Source organism: Seriola dumerili, unplaced genomic scaffold (genome assembly GCF_002260705.1).
Source record: "Seriola dumerili isolate Sdu_G_001 unplaced genomic scaffold, Sdu_1.0 BDQW01000138.1, whole genome shotgun sequence".
NCBI classification, from domain to species: domain Eukaryota; kingdom Metazoa; phylum Chordata; class Actinopteri; order Carangiformes; family Carangidae; genus Seriola; species Seriola dumerili.
Window position 1 is genome coordinate 15,094,737 of NW_019174393.1, and position 17,500 is coordinate 15,112,236.

The 17,500-nt window shown below is 42.9% G+C and overlaps 1 protein-coding gene across 2 annotated transcripts in view; it reads right to left on the reverse strand.

The window, feature by feature from the left end:
- LOC111224959 (pleckstrin homology domain-containing family A member 5-like) overlaps window positions 1–17,500 on the reverse strand; it is a 222,698-nt gene that overhangs the window by 144,992 nt on the left and 60,206 nt on the right. Inside the window, exon 4 of one of the 2 annotated variants that reach the window (XM_022749672.1) lies at window positions 13,543–13,604. The exons of the other annotated variant lie outside the window; for it this stretch is intronic. Within the exon in view, the coding sequence (XP_022605393.1) occupies window positions 13,601–13,604 (4 nt within the window). The 3' untranslated portion in view covers window positions 13,543–13,600. Of the gene's footprint in view, window positions 1–13,542; window positions 13,605–17,500 lie in introns of those variants that run through there. 2 annotated transcript variants of the gene reach the window in all.

Here is a 17,500-nt window from a genome sequence, read left to right on the forward strand (position 1 = left end):
ACTAACGATGCTGGTCAAACCGCTCCATCTTCGTGGCGGTCGCTGATAAGAGACTCGTTTGTAGAAGACGGCGGTCTCTGACGGACGCCGCTCGACAGGAGTGAATATTGAACTGGGTCTGAAAAATTAAGCGGAACAAATGCATTATAATATAACAGGAAGCTGTGTTTGTGGTGTCTGTGGTGGTGAGTGTGTGGTGTTGTGTGTGTGTGTGTGTTGTGGTGTGTGTGTGTGTGTGTGTGTGTGTGTGTGTGTGTGTGTGTGCTCCCACGGTGCTGTAGGGTTCTTGGGCCATCACCAAAAGAAATCCCAAGCAAATGTTGTGCCCCAGCCACCCCTTCATTCCTCCCACCCCGACCACCACCCACAACACACAAACACACAACCCACACACACAGACATACTTCATCAAACACTAAAAGGGATTCATGCAGTCCCTCCACAGTTAATTGAAATTATCTGGGCTGAAATGAATGGGTCCGTTGTGGACACATTTCGATTAATCGTTTGATTAGCTGTGTGTAGTAGGTGCAGCAAAGCTTTGGGCTAAATGCTAACAGCAGCCCCGCTAACATGCTTAACAACGACCATGTTAACATTCTCGTGTTTAACAGGTAAAAAGATCTACCATGTATCGACTTGCTTTAGCGTGTTAGCATGCTAACTTTTGTTAAATCGCGGTAAACGCAAACAGTAGTAGGAGGTCTTTTTGTCGTAAATCAAAGCATTGTACAAGTTACAATGTAGGCCTGATAATTGTGCTAGATCATCCATCCATCCATCCATCCATCCATGGTGGCTAACGTTAGCCTGAACAGACAGACTTTTTGAAAGGGGCTGGAACCTGTTGGTGGTTTCAAAACGAGGCTTAGTTCTGCAACTTAACTCTTCCCCTTGAGCTTCAGCAGGCAGCTGCACAGAGCGCCCTGCAGAGCTGCCAGCTCTCTGCTCATTTACAGAGAAACACTGAAGAGTTAAAAGCTCCATCCTCCTCCTCTGCTAACCAAGGACCTGTGAACACACACACACACTTACAAAACAGGGGATGAACTGTGATCTTGTTATGAGTGTGTGTGTCCGTGTGTGTGTGTGTTTTGAGACATGCCTCGCATTCATTACCAGGGTGTCAGCCTCCAGTTTTAACCCTGTGCTGACAGGTCCTATTTGTGGAGCAGTATGACCTAATTTTTCTTAAGTGTGCAGAGAAGAGAAGACGCTCTGGGTTTCACAGGAGAGGGAGAGCTGGGAGGAAAGAGGAGGAGAGGGCGAGTGAGTGATGATTGATAGGTGTATTCTTGAAAAAAGAAATACACTGACACACACAATAACAGGCACATAGGCTCTGAAGTGTACTACTATCAATAATAAAAGCTGCTGAGTCAATGAACTGCTTTCACCACTTTCAGTCATTTCACCGGGGACATGGAGACGTTCCACCGGATGAGCTGCACCCTGGATGGACCGATAAACTCTCTCCAGTTCCAGGGGCTACATCATTCAAAGAACAAGATGGGAGGGTGTTGTCCTTCACTGGATCTTAAGGCCAAATCTATCCTGACAAATACCAAAACTAACGGTTCATCTGGGTGTTCCTCCTCAGCACGTCAAATATTCATTCAAGCTGCCAAGAAATGTGGTAAAATCATGATCGTATAACAAAGGATGGATGGTGTAGTTGAGAAAAATTCCTGATCAGATCAGATGCTCCAGTCTGATCTGCTGGATGACTTGATCATCACATACATACACCAGTGTTCCAGCTGCTAGTTTGTTATGTGTAGTTACAGTCTTGTGTTGCATTTTATTTTCTTAGCGGTATTTCACTCATACATATCATTTATGAGTTTGTTTTCATTTGTGTTTAATGTTTTATCCACATAGTTTTGTGGTTGCCTTGATAATTCACGCTTTGTGCAGCACATTGTGCGGCCACCTGGAATGAAATGTGCCAAATAAATAAAGTTTTGCTTGCTCGCCTTACAAATAATAAACTCTTATTTATATCGTACTTTTCTTACCAAAGCTACAAAGTGCTTTACAGAAAGAAGAAAGGAGAATTTAAAAAAAAACAGCAATTTAAAACAAAAGAAAGGCACTTGATGACGTAGCCTGTCTGACTGATAGGTAGACTGTCCCACAGTTTGGGGGCTCTGACAGACCGTGGAATGACCAGCAGAGCTCTATCCACCGATCTGAGTGAACACCCAGGCACGTAAGGGATTGTTAAATCCGTGATATAATTTTGAGCAAGGCCATTTAATGGTTCGAACGTGGTGAGTAGAATTTTAAAATCAATGTGCAATGTAACAGGCGGCCAGTGTAAGCTTGCCGGTATCGGTGCTGGTTGACATCCGTGCAGCAGCGTTCTGCGCTAGCTGTAGTCGGTGGGGGGGTGTGGGGGGGGGCCTGACTGATGCAGCATGAAGTGCATTACAATGATAGAGCGGGGAGAAAATAAAAGCATGCATGACGCTATGTAAATCAGTAGGAGACATGATCCGAATGATGTTCACACAGACAGTGGATGTGCATTCTATTTCACTCAGAATCTATCATAACAGTTTTGACTTCTCAGACATATCCAGCTAACTCTTGGGTATGGGTGGGTGGGTGAGGGTGGGGGTTGGGGGTGGGGGGTTGACCACACCCCCGTTTGGGAATCAGAGTTAAGTGAGGAAATGTGTGTCTTGTAATTTGGGTGGAGTGACCCTTTAAGCCGGCTCTGCTGTTTCTGTGCAGCCCTTAAGCTAAACAGGGGATAGTAGTAGGAGAGAGCGCGAGAGAGGCTGAACATGTTGCTCCCTTCATATTACCCTCCTCACTGTTTGGTTTGTCCTTCCTCAGCATGTAACAAGGGGACACGGACACACCACCACACAAACCCACACACACACACACACACACACGGACCCATTCATTTCAGCCCAGATAATTTCAATTAACTGTGGAGGGACTGCATGAATCCCTTTAGTGTTTGATGAAGTATGTCTGTGTGTGTGGGTTTGTGTTTGTGTGTGTGTGGGTGGTGGTCGGGGTGGGAGGAATGAAGGGGTGGCTGGGGGCACACATTTGCTTGGGATTTCTTTTGGTGATGGCCCAAGAACCCTACAGCACCGTGGGAGCACACACACACACACACACACACACACACACACACACACACACACACACACACACACACACACACACACTCACACACAGACACACACACACAGCTTCCTGTTATATTATAAATGCATTTGTTCCGCTTAATTTTTCAGACCCAGTTCAAATATTCACTCCTGTCGAGCGGCGTCCGTCAGAGACCGCCGTCTTCATCAAACGAGTCTCTTATCAGCCGACCCCACGAAGATGGAGCGGTTTGACCAGATTTAGCTTCCCCATGATAAGAGCACCTCGCCGAGCCCTGCTCCCTCTCCACAGGCTGCTCCAGTCAGACTCATCTATTAAAGATACAGACAGCATCTGTGGCAGATTGGCTCAGCCTGCTCTCACACACTTCTATACACACACACACACACACACACACACACACACACACACACACACACCATTTTGCATTCAGTGTCTCTGCAGCCAAGCTGTTATACTGTCTATTGTATATGTATGTTTTTCTTCTTCTCTGCTCTATATTGCCTGCGTGGTTCTTATATTTCTGTGTTTATTATTTCTACATGAGATATTCAAATGATGCTTAATGATGTATTGTGCACGTACTGTATATGTTCTCCTCAGTATGCTGAGAATACAAGAATACAAAATAAAATATGGAACCTTTTCTTGCAGAGTTTTATTCCTCCGCGCTGGACACAGCCAGAGACAGAGGCATATTGTTTTTCAGTCCGTCCCATTCTCGTGGACACGATATCTCAGTAACACCTGGACGGAACTTCATTAATTTTGGCACAAACATTGACTTGGACTCAAGGATTAACTGATTAGATTTTGGTGGCTAAAGGTCAAAGGTCAAAGGTCAAGGTCAGAGTGACCTCCTAAAATGGGATTTTGGCCTTGTGAACGCAGTATCTCCGTAACGCCTTGAGGGAACATCTTCAAATTTGTAACAAACGTCCACTTGGTCTGAAGGACGAACTGATTAGACTTTGGTCATCAAAGGTCAAAGGTCAAAGTCACAGTGACCTCACAGGGATGTAATCTGAAACTAGCCTGAGTGGCAGAGGCAGACAATCACAAGGCTGTAATTCTAGTTTTCCTTTGCTTACACACATATATATGTGCTTACACACACACACACACATATATATATATATATTTATATATACAGTATACTGTATATATATATATAGCTGCAGCATCGCAGCAGAGTATGTCTTTACCTGCCACACACACACACTCACACACATGCCCCACATACAGACTGTTACAGGACACAGTGAGACACACACACACACACACACACACACACACACAGTAGAAAAGAAAAAGAGTAGAAAACTGCTGTTGCCGTTTGTTTTGCTGTATTGATGCTGCAGTCATTGTTGTTTCGGTGCAGTCGTCGTGTTCGACTTCGACCTAATACCTTTAAATGTACTTTTTCACACTCGCCTGCTTTGACAATGCTGTATCTGACTACGGTCATGTCAGCAAAGCCTCTTTGAATTGAACTGAAACTGTATATACATTATACACTCAGTATAGACTTTATCAGGTTCAATACAACTGTTCTGCCATACAGTCTGCTGTTATGGTGTCTAGAAGTTTCTATTCACACTGTCACAGTGGGATTCATTCAATTCCATTCTGCTCCCCTCAAGTGTCGTGTGTGGAAATAGGGACGATGAATAAGAAAAAAAACACCACCTTAAACTGTGACTTATGTAATTCATAGCACAGCTCTTGTATTGAAATGCAACAGATCGTACAGTTGTACGTGTAGTGAGCAGAGGTCAGAGGTCACAGACAACCAACACTCTCTATCTGTTTCTCTCTGCTTGATAACGTGACACAGCAGTTTCAACTGCCTCTGCATGTGTGTGTATTTTGCTGTGCTGTTGAGAGACTTGGCTCGACTGGCTGGCCTGCGACCAACGTGTGTGTGTGTGTGTGTGTGTGTGTGTGTGTGTGTGTGTGTGTGTGTGTGTGTGTGCGTGTGTGTGTGTGTGTGTGTGAGTGTGAGAGAGAGAGAGAGAGAGAGAGAGAGGGAGATAGAGAGAGAGAGAGAGAGAGAACTGACTGGCTGGCTGAGCACCTTTCAGAGATTTTAATTAGTGTTGGCCAAGATTGCACTCGTCTCGCTCTCCACACACACACACACACACACACACACACACACACACACACACACACACACACACACACACACACACAGCGACCACAGACAGCAGTTGTGCTTGTTCCACTACAAAATCTCGGCACCAGCCGGCCCTGTCAGTGTTTTCGGCCACGCCTCACTTCCAACACCACATCAGCTTCTTCTGCCTCATTCTCCACATCAGCTCTCTACACTGCTGTAGAATAGCAAACAGCCTCCCGCTGCTGCTGATCCGCTGCTGACGTCAGCCAGGAACTAAATCAGGTGCTGTACTGACAGCTGCCATTTCACACAGGTGCATCACTGTCAATAATCCAGCAGTCAAAACAGAGAGACGGGCGGAGACGTACAGAAAGGTCAACACAGGTCACCGCGCGGAGACTTACACAGTCACCGCTGAGGACATTAAAATCAGACCGTGTGTCTCAGACTGGGAGGTTTGTTACTACGATAGATTTAATCAGTAGATACAGAATTTGTTAACGCTGGTTTGTTGGAATCCTGATGAAACAAGAAGCTTCAACATGTTTGACATTTGTACACTGGATCCAGACTCTCTGCCCTCACTGCAGAAATCTGGGTGTCATCTTTGAGTGACATGTGAAATCATCAGTCCAATCTTGTTCCCCGTCACCGTGCCACATTTCAAAAATTAAATCTTTTTTGGAAACTGTCACTCACGCTTGTATTACAGGTTATTGTGACCTTCTACATTCCTGTCTGTGTCACAGACGGCTTCACAACGCTGCAGCAAGACTCTACTCTCAAGAGACATCTCCATGTTTGTTCCCTGTATGTTTTTCTTGTCTCCTTTTTTTTTTTTTTTTTTTAAGAATAATTTATTTATTAATTTTTTCCAATGCAACAGAACAGCGTTAACAGCAACAACAGAAAAATACAAAAAATAGAAAAGAAAAAGAAAATACAATTAGACAATTACAGAGTCGCCGTTTTGTGAAAAACATGAAAGTTCATTCAGCTTTTAATTAATTCTCTCATATTTCACTTTTCTTACTGGTTTCTGTTTTTAGTTTCATTTACATATTTTATCACCTACTGTCTATTCTATTTCTATTTTCATTGTGCTTCTATTCGCCCTTATTTTATTGTACTATTTGATTTTTTACTGTAAAGCACTTTGAGCTACATCTCTTGTATGAAAAGTGCTCTATAAATAACATTTATTATTATCATCATAATTACTATTACTCTCTTTTCATTTTTATTTTCATTTTTTAATTGACTGACCAAGCCTTTCATAATGCAGTGGAGTCTTTAAACCATACACACTGTATATGTGGGAATGGGAGTGAACAAAGAAAAATTCGAGGGTCAAGACAAAAATAAATTACTAAAATAATAAAGATGGGCAAAAAGTAAATCAAATTAAAATGAATTAAATTAAAATGAAACAAACAGCCGTATAATATGAAATAATTATATGGCTGTTTAATTAGCACTCAACATAAAAAAAAAAAAAGTAATTTACTTATGAATGACAGCAGAGAGATTCTTCACATAATCAATGAAAGGAAAACAGAATCTATTATATTTTGAAAGTGATGCATTTAAAGTCAAGTTTGTCGGTCTGAATAGGGATCATCATCAAGCTTCGTCAGTCTTTGTTTGGAACTTATTTGTGTGATTTAAGTGCTATAAAAGGTTTTTTTTTTAACATTTATATGTATCTATGTAACTTAGTATTATGTTTGGCATTTTCAGTGCCCTTACTCAAGTGGGATATTCATGTATTCCTGACAGAGACCACAGTTCATCCCCCGTTTTGTAAGCGTGTGTGTTCACAGCTCGTTGTTCAGCAGAGGAGGAGGATGGGGCTTTTTACCTCTTCAGTATTTCCTGAGCGGAGAGCTGGCAGCTCTGCAGAGCAGCTCTGTGCTGCCGCGGCTCTAAAGCTCCCGGGGAAGAGTTAAGCTGCAGAACTAAACCTCATTTTAAACCTTCATCTCAAACAATCTCTTGGTCCCAATATTTGTTTTCTTCCCTTTCTTTCTTGGTGGTTTTGAGTACTTTGGCAGGTGTCAGTTGTCTGTCTGTCTGTCATCTTACCTCTTTCCTTTCATTTTTCACTCTTTAAAAAGTTTGGTCTAATTTTCTACGATCAACAGGCTACACCCTTAACTCTATTTGTTTTTTTTTCCTTTTTCCATCTGCCCTCATATTCACATTCTCTCCTTCTCTCTGTCTCTCTCTCTCTGTATCATAATACCATCTCTGAGTGGCTTCTCATGAGGTTGGGATCCAAAAGACAAATAGAACTAATGGGTCCAAAAACAGGGGGGGTGGGTGGAAGGGGCGGGGGGTGGGGGTGGGGGGGCTGGTTCTCCTGTTACATCCCTGACCTGCAGCAGCCCAGATGGAGGGGAAGATAAATACACTATATCGTGACAGACATAAAGACATCGTCTACTTGGTTGATGTCACTGAGTTAACATGAGGACACTCCCCGATTACACACACACACACACACACACACACACACACACACACACACACACACACACACACTCCAGCTCTGGGTTCAGGGTCACATGCAGGGCTCTGTGTTCGGAGGAGAAATGTTTTGGAATGGAAGACGAGCCGTTCCTCCGGCTGCCAGTGGGAGAGCCGATACAAACCCAACTGTCCGCAGATGGAAAAGTCAATAGCAATGTTTTAAGAGTTTATTTTTTCTGCTGATAAAGGAATATCTGCGAGGTTGCCGCGGTCGGGGCCATCTACGCTAAGTAAGAGAAAAACAAGAGGGAAAGTGACAGAGGGCGCCGGCTCCGCCTCAGTCCTCCAGGCCTTCTGTAAACAACAGAAGAAGAGTTTATCTCCCTTAAGTCTGCTCTGGTATGAAGAGAGCAGCTGATGTTTGGTGTTCATCCTCCTCCTCTTGTGTTTTCCCTCCTGGCCTCTGAGATCAGGCGCCAAAACTCTGCCACAGTCTCAAGGATGGAGACGGAAGACACAGCATCTGGCCTTTAGCTGGCCGTGAAGATCGCAGAACAGTGTGTGTGTGTGTGTGTGTGTTTGTGTGTGTGTGTGTGTGTACGCATGATACCCAGAGTCCAGGATTGTCAAACAGGCAGCAGCACAGACCAAACATCACAATAAGGTTCACTTTACTTCCATTCACCCACGATCCAAACACACTGAACTCCTCCTGTATCTCAGTGAAACCAGGAGCATCAACACAGAACACACAGTCCAGTTCTAGCCAACTTCAGCATTTCCCATTGGTCTGGAATTGTCTGTCAAGACTTTAATACTTCAATAGTTGAATGGTCACATTCTTGGTCTTTTTTGTTGTTTTGTATGTTAAAATAAAATGGGACATGAGTCAAAGAGCATGTCTCCTTTTGGTCAGCTAGAGTCAAACGCACTGTAATCTCTATCACTGACAGACGCACCTTGATTTTGGTGAGTTTTGATTGAGATACTGACGCAACAGACAAATTTGGTTAATTTAAATACTTTTTTTTTTTTTTTTAAACGTAGCTGAATGTGCTTCATATTATATTCTAACTTTGTACGACACATTTAACTTTAATTTCGTTCAGCTTTCTGTGACGATGTGAAAAAAGGACGCACTCTTTACTGCAGACGTTCAGTCGGGAGAAAATGCCGAGATCTACACGTAGTGCGTTTCTCAAAACAGACAACAGATGCTTGTGTGGTGGTGATGAGGTAGACGCAGCTTTATCGTCTCAGGTGCACCTGAAAGCGTCTTTCTGATTCAACCGTTTGACGTCTTCTGACATAATAAATCGGACTGAAAAAGACCCTCCTTTCCTCCCCTCCAGTTCCTCATGTAGAACCAGAGGCACGTCTTTCAGCCCTCTCACTTGCCCGCTCTCTACATGTGAACAACAACCAGTCAGGTTAATACATAACAACAACCATCTGTATCGGCGTTCAGCATAATCATTTCATGACCGTCCGATATCACTTTCAGTGTTCTCTCTGTGGGAAGCACACTCCTACATGCAGCTGGTTTCCACACATGGTGATTAGGGACATTACGCGGCTGCACTGCATTCAGTGCGTCATCAAATGGGGTGGGGTGGGGTGGGGGGGTGGGGGGGGGTAATGTACCAACCAAGGGGACAAGCAATGACCCAGCAGGGATGAGCCACACATTAGCTTTGTCACAGGCTGTTTTAGATGGTTACTACGGTACAGGTCTTCCCACCAGAGATGCATCCTCCCCGGTGGCTCGTGTGAGGGGCGTAGCAAGAACGCAAATCAATACAGGGAGACACATGGTGTATATATACAGAACATGCCAGCTGCAAGTGAAAGAAAATATTATGAATACTTTTAACATGAGGTATGAAATAAGTCATTCTGGTCTCGGTTCAAAGGCTCAGGAACTGAAAAATGTCAAAGAGTCTCCATCTGTCACATTGAGTAATAGTCAAAAGATAAAAACGGGTGAGGATGAGTATGTCCTCCTTCAGCAAGACACAAGCCAACATGGCGAAAGGAGTATTTGACTTGGATGCAGTTAAGACGCAGCGGTAACTAGAGACCATCCTGCAGTGGGATTATATCAGTACATACTGGTGATACGGGCCTGTAAAGTTTCATGACTGAAGGGCGTTCTGGGGGCTCGCCAGGTAGCGGCTCAGTCCTTTCTGCAGAGGCCTGGGTCGAATCCGACTCAGGCCCTTTGCTGCATGTCATCCCCTCTCTCTCTTCCCTAACTTCTCTCTCTCTCTCTCACTGTGCGTGTTGTAATAAAGCCAAAGAACGGCCAAAAAAATAACTTAAAAAAAAGGTTTCATGACTGTATCTTGCAGGTCGCGACACTAATCTGTCCACAGGCTGATAGACAAAACCATGTCTGTGGTAGTTCCTGCTACAGTAGGTCTTTCCAGCACCACATTTTGCCATGATGACACACACACACAAAAACACACACACGCACACACACAAACACACACACACACACACACACACACACACACAAGGTGAAAACAAAAGCAGCCACACTGGCTGGAAATGAGACAGTTTAAGTAGATTGTTAACAGGTCTGAAATCCTTTTCATAGCACAAGAAGATCATGTGAGTAATTCTCCAAGTTATAGGAAAGGTCGTGTTTCTAGCCATTTCCAACTAAAGTCAGGAGAAGTACGCATAGGAAGGACTGATCTTTCCTGTCACATGGTTACTGTGAACTTGGGACTGGTAGTTTGCCTCATTGTTGCCGGACACATATGAGCCAAAATATCAGACACTGCTGATGACACATATAGTCAGATCAGACACTGAGCTCCGATGACAAGTACCCAGCAGTGGAGGTAAATATTAGAGGGCTGACCGGTGTCCGTGACAGCAGGGTGTGGGAGCAGGAAACAGATCCGTGACTCCCAACAGATGTCAGATTTGGGGATGAAGGAGTCTTTACGGGCTGATCCCAAATCAGCACTGGGCTGTTCCCAGCAGAGGCTTAAACCAGGATATGGAGATGGTAATCTGATAGCAGGTCATTGCCTTGGGCAGAGGCTGATTTGTCCTGGGAGCCACCCATGGGTGTTCCAGTGGACTTAATGAGGCTGTGACCGTTGGCTGTTAAACGGTTCACAGTTTTTGAATATGCTTCTTCCTGATGCTCACTGACCTGCTGGATATTCTTCTTCTGTTGGTAATGGAGTCATTACAGGTTAGCTTGACAGTAGCTACCGAGACTTCTCATTTAGTTTTTCCCAGCCACTCTGATATCCAACTCCAGTCACAAGCCAACTTCAGCCACAATCACGATGGGTTTGTTGATGTGACAAGATAATACAGACAAAGTGTCTTATCTTGTCCAACATTGGACAAACATGCCAACTAACAGGCCTTCCCCACCAAACGTTCAAGTTCGACATTGCAGAAAAATCATTTTGCAGCTGAATTGAACTTTGATTGCAAATATCCTGACCTTCACACCACAGGTCCAATGGGATTCTAGCATTGGCAGACGTAATGGTGACAACAACTCTACCATAGAGAAGAATGGTGGAAAAGTTCATTTTGTGCATCACTGACTCCCCAAAGTTACACAACTCTACTGTCAGCCCCCACCAGGAGCTGAGTAAAAAAAAGAAAAAAGAAGCAAACTTGGCAGTAAAAACCAGAGAGGACTGAACCATGAATAATGTGATCGTTTGCATTCTGTAGCATCAAAAGTTAATGCTGCTCTTCATTTTGTAACTTCAGTAACTATGGTGCAAATGAATAGTACAACACCTGTCCAATGCACCTGTGCATGTATGACTCAAATGACTCATTCCCAGCTGAGCAAGCCTTGTGAGTGGTAAGGCTGCTTATTGCCTTAAACAGGGGTTTTTCACATCAAGGAAGATTTGAGCTTTTACATGTTTTACTGTAGAAAGTGTTTGAAACCCATGACCAACATAGTCATACATTCTGTCACTGTGTTACTTATGGATGGAATTATAGTGGAAATAAATGATTCTTTGTGCTGGGGACCCACAGGAAATCCCTCAAGGACTCCACTTAGAGAACCACTGGCTTAAATCTAAATAAATTCAAGACTTCTTTAAAATTAAAGTATATCATGGTAGCTATGCATTCTCATTGAAATACCCTGTCAGATATATTTTTCTAACCAGGAAAATAATTCCCCTCCGGGGTGTTCCAGCTCTGCCCAAGGGTCCCCTCTCATTTGGATGCACCTTGAATAATAATCCAGACGAAGGAGTCCAGGAGGATCTACTACAAGCATAAAAGGGCTCACTAAGTTTTATGGAAAGCCAACTATCAGTTTTCAAGATATTTGAAATGGGGGAAGCGTGTAGAGTGACCTGATTATGGCACCAGATGAAAGGTCAGGGGTCACCAAAATATCAAATCTGGCCAGAAGCTGTTCAGATATGTTGCTGCGGACCTGAGACAAAAACTACAAACTGACTTAGAGCTGCGATATTAACAGTGGTTATATGAATCGTTAAATCATGTCTGGTAGAGTTTAAGAGAAACCTCATCCATGTCTGTCCAGAAACATATACTTTATATTCAATGCAAGCTGACAATGAACAATGCCTCAAAAACCACAACAAACACCAGTCCTGGAAAACCTCCCACACCACGTACACTGCAGCAGCTTCTTCACGACCGTGACTCTGTGCAGGGCTAGCATGTAGCAAGGGCATGTGGTCGGAGATAATTGAGCTATTCTGTTTCCTTCCTGTGTCTGTCCTCTGAAGGAGAGCTGCCCTCAGACACAAAGCAAACAAAACTCTTGATACAAGCATGCTGACTAAAGCCTTCCTGTCAGAGGAGCCTGTTTGTGCAGTACTGGCGTGTGCTGCCATATTCATATTCCACACCACCCAGCCATTCAGCACAATACTTCAGAGACCTGTATCACAAAGAGAGGATGTAATTCAAAGTTATTATTAGAAAGACAAAAGGAGGGCATGTGACTCTCACTCTTTCTCTTCCTCTATATCACACACATACATTTAAATCTGCGTAGGGAAAAAGGCTAAATAAACACACATCCTTTCTTTTTTTAAATCTTTTTTAATGGTTTTATCCTTTCACGCCCAAACACTTCACTGTCTTCCCTCACACTGTGCCGAGTGGGAGGATGAAGCCAGTCTTTCAGGTTCAACATAAACACAAACACACACACACGCACACGTGTTGTGCAAGCTCAGTCTGGCTAAAGCCACCTGACAAACACACTTAAAAATACACAGTGCTGCAATGCAAATCCATGGGGCCTCCCTGCAGCATGCCCTGAGTAAGCCCCAGTTAATTCTCCAGCCATCTCACTCTCTGTTCACTTTAATATTGATGTCTCACTGCATTGTTGATCATTGTTATGTGAATAAATTAACTGGATTTAAACTAATTTAATTTAAATAATACATAATCACATAATTATACACTGGCATAAGGATTTGAACATTTGCTAAATGTGCAAAAATTAGGTTTCTCAGGGGGGTGGGGGTGGCTCTGAAACTCAACTGACTCAATTTTAAAGCCAATATGGCCAAAACAAATCTCCATGAGACATGAGATTGTTTTGTCAATATCTTTATAGACTTCCTATATCCTTACTATACCGTCCTATAGCCCGAGACCACACTTAGAGAAGCATCATTATCGTGCTACAAAGTCTTAACAGAAATGCAATTCAACTTTTAAAAACCAAAATAAAAGATGCAGCACTGCAGCAAACAAAGCCATAGTTCATAACCCAGAGTAGCAATAGCTCTGAGGACTGAATCCTTTACAGTTCAAAAAGCACAAGACAACCAGCCCCTGCGACAAAACATCAAGATACAAGATACATAAAAACTTAATGTCTTACCTGGTGAGGAGGTGTGATGCAATCGTACAGTAGATGGACATGGAAAGAAAAGGCAGAAAGAGAATCTGTTAGCTGAAATACTGAAATTCAGAAACATAGAAATAAAAGAAAACTAATTTATATACTAATGAGTTTTGCATCTCATAGCAGTAGCTAAACCTCTTCCTCTTGCCTTGACAGTGCCTTCCAAAACTATAAGCTACCCATCACAAAAAACAAAAACAAAAAGCGTTTCCTATGGAGTGCCACAAGGCTCTGTTCTGGGTCCACTACTTTTCAGACTTTATATGTTACTATGGGGATGTCACAAGAACCGATACTAGTCTGACACCAAACTTAAAGAGAAGAAGAAGGCAGGCACAGTAAACAATAACAACATGAATGGCAGCAGCAAGTGCGGGTGCAGCAACACATCCACCACGCAGTTATAGACGACCAAAAGCCAGAAAGCAAACAGTGCCACAGAGCGTTTCAAGCAAAAGGAAGAAACACCTCAAACTTGTTTAAGCAGCTCAAAATATATATTTGTATTTAAATATTTTAAGGCATGAGTCAGGGAAAGGATCTGCACACTGTGCTAATAGCTCCCAGCAATTTTCATAAAGCATTTTGATCTACCAGAGTTCAGGCACTGTCGATTAAAATTGCTGGTAGCTATTAGCACAGTGTGTGGATCCTTTCTCTGACTTTTGCCTTAAGTTTGATTTTTTTGATCCAGCACCTGTGAAAGACTCTTTTGATGTGTGTGCTTTACAGCCTGTTTGTCCTAACAACATGTAGTCAACATGTTGATGTCCTGAAATGTTACTGTTATTGTTTCTGATTTGTGAAAGCTGACATCTGTTGTAGCGATGCTCTGCACACAACATTTACAAAGGCTAACATTAGCTGGGTGCTCACAACATTAGTAGGCTACACTTGTCACCTCTCTCACAGTCAGAATATAACAGTGATTTTTTTAAATGAACAATGTCACACCATGGGTCTGTGACCTTGTTTGTCAAGTTAAATTACTGCTGCATACTGACTATATGGAGGTGTCTGCCTATGTGTGTGTTGTGTGTTGTTTTGTGGTTTTTGCTGTAGTATTAAATTTGGTATTGAGAATTTCATTAGTATTCACACTGACTACCAAATCTCTGGTATTGCGACATCCCTTATGTTACTAAGTCATCATTGGTAAGCAGACTATTTATTTTCATCCAGATGACACTCAGCTCACACTGAAAAGTGATGTAACATTTTGGAAACCTTAGAGATATGAACGATAGTGGTCATAACACTGAGGCCTGAGGAACCTCACAAGTAACCTTCAATCATTTTGAATTATTATTACTAATCTGAACATACAGTATTGAGACATGTTGATCAGGGAGCTACTTAAGTCAAGTATGAAACTCATCAGATGCCTTATGATTGAGTTCTTCAGTAGTAAGCTGTTGTTAGAAGACCATTTTTCTGTTGCAATTCATATAGTGCAACAGTACCAGCAAAGATAGTAGTTGTTCTGAGTGCTTGGACAAATGGCCAATGTCTTTTTTTTAATGAGGGCAATGTTTTCTTTAGTCCCGGTGGGCTCTAAAATCAGGCCATGATGATGTTGGCAAGTTGCACTAATTGTGCCTTCCATCTGAAATATCAATGAAACCAAAAGAAACTGTGAAACAAAGGGACACAAAGGGAAATGTGTTGATAAATGTGTAAGGGGATCCAAAGCATAAGAAATTGTTAAAAACCAGAACAACACGCAAACGCGCTGCAGCAGCACCCCTGGAGGGGTCAAGGCAATTACACAGAGTCTGGCTCACGGCAGAGCTGTAGAATGCAGTCTGCCCTTCTCCCTGTAATTGTGGAAAGCTGAGGGGAGGTGTAAGGAGCGGGGATAATGGGAGCTGAGAGGAGAGAGTGGAGGGGTGCTCTGGGCTGCCCTTTTAGTCAGCTTTAATCCCGGCTTGATAACGCCGCTGCGCTCAATGGGACGGATGTTCACTTCTCCAGAGGAATGGTCATTTCCCCCCAGTGGAAACCTCTGAGTCACCGTCATTGAATGAAACCACCCCAAGTCAATTTACACTGCTGGGACAATCAGCTCATGTAGTGTGGTGTAAGTACCCAGCTGGGCAAATTAGATTAGCCGCTGAATGAATGCCTGAGAGTCATTAAAGGGGTAAAAGGTTACATGATCTTATTTTAAACAGGATGACAGGGACATTAAAGGTGCAGTCATCACTACGGCACAGTTTCGAGAAAGTCAAATAAGACTGTGTTCAGACAGAGGGCTGAGTGAATTCCAAAGGCTGCACAAGTCAATGGAAAAACACGACTTGATGCAAATTCACAATATTACATGAAAATGCATCTGTGCAAGTTGAAAATGTTCCAACTTGCGCTAAAGTTTTGACCTTACGTCGGAGTTTTGTGAATCTCCTTCATAGATGTACAGAGATGAGAGGAAAAAGCTCAGGCATTCAGACGTCAATGTAGCATCAGAAAGACGTTGGAACAACAACTCTAACATTGGACTGTTGGAAATTTTGGTTGGAAATGAAAATCAGGTTGACGTGAAAACCCAACATTGGCTAATTGACATTGTGACGTTTAGCAGACGTTGGGTTTCGCTCACGACTAGATTGGTATTATATGTCAGGATGGTGTTAGCATGAGACCTTTAGAAGACATTGGATTTTGGCTGCTTTACAACACAACTTACAACCAACAAAATATGACCGTCAGCTGTTGTCAGCATTCCACGTCAAATCAATGCTGAATTTTGGTCACTCGATGTCACAACTTACATTCAACCAAACATCAGTGACTAATAATGTTGGTGGTCAGCTGTGTGGCTGCAGGGGGGAAGGAAACTGGAGGGAAATAATTTGGTTTCTTCAGGGAAAATTAAAATTGCGACCTGATGGTTCACCAAAGTTATAACAATTTATTCTGAAGGGCAAATGAATGTGTGTACCAATGTGCACTTCATCTAGCAGTTGTCAAGACATTTCACTCTGAAACCTGTTGCTAGAGAATAGGTCAGGGGACTAACAAGGTTGTTACAATTCATCCTCTGGGAACCTTGAATATCGGCACCAGACTTGAGTGCACTTTGTGCTGTAATTCACCTTTTCCATTCTTTCCAGTTCAGAGCAGATGAAGCAGTTTATCCTCACTCCCTCTTATTATACAGAGCTTTAAAAGCATGAAGGGCTGCAGGCTGTCAGATTTCAGCATTCTTCTTCTGCTACTCATAAAGACAAGGATTCTGGGGCTGTCTGCTGTAGTGTCTGAGATTATGTGCATTTTTGTTGCAAATTAACTAATGCATTATATCAAACTGCCTTTAAGTCTGAATCAACCTCAGCAGCAGTTTCATAGTCAGAAAACCTGATGTTTGAAAGACACACTGCAGTGGAAAAACCTGGAAATCAATTTGGCAAAATTAGAGTTAAGGTTTAATTTAGTTTAGTTTACATTTATTTTTCAAGGACCGTGGATAAAAAACATCAATCTCATGCAAAGAGATTTGCACCACATTTAGCTCCGAGCTAATTTCAGGTCCACACAAACATGAAGTTAAAGGGATATGAAGGGGTACAGCCAACTGAGACCCACACAACCATAGTCATACAATTATCTCAATTATCACTCTCTCTCACACACACACACTCACTCACACACACACACACACACACACACACACACACACACAGACACACAATATTACGGCAACACCTCATGAAACTAATTTGATAAGAGAAAACAGTCTTTTCAGTTCACTGTCTTACAGCACCACTGCGCGCACACACAAACACACACACACACACACACACACACACACACACACACACACACACACACACACACACACACACACACACACACACACACACACACACACA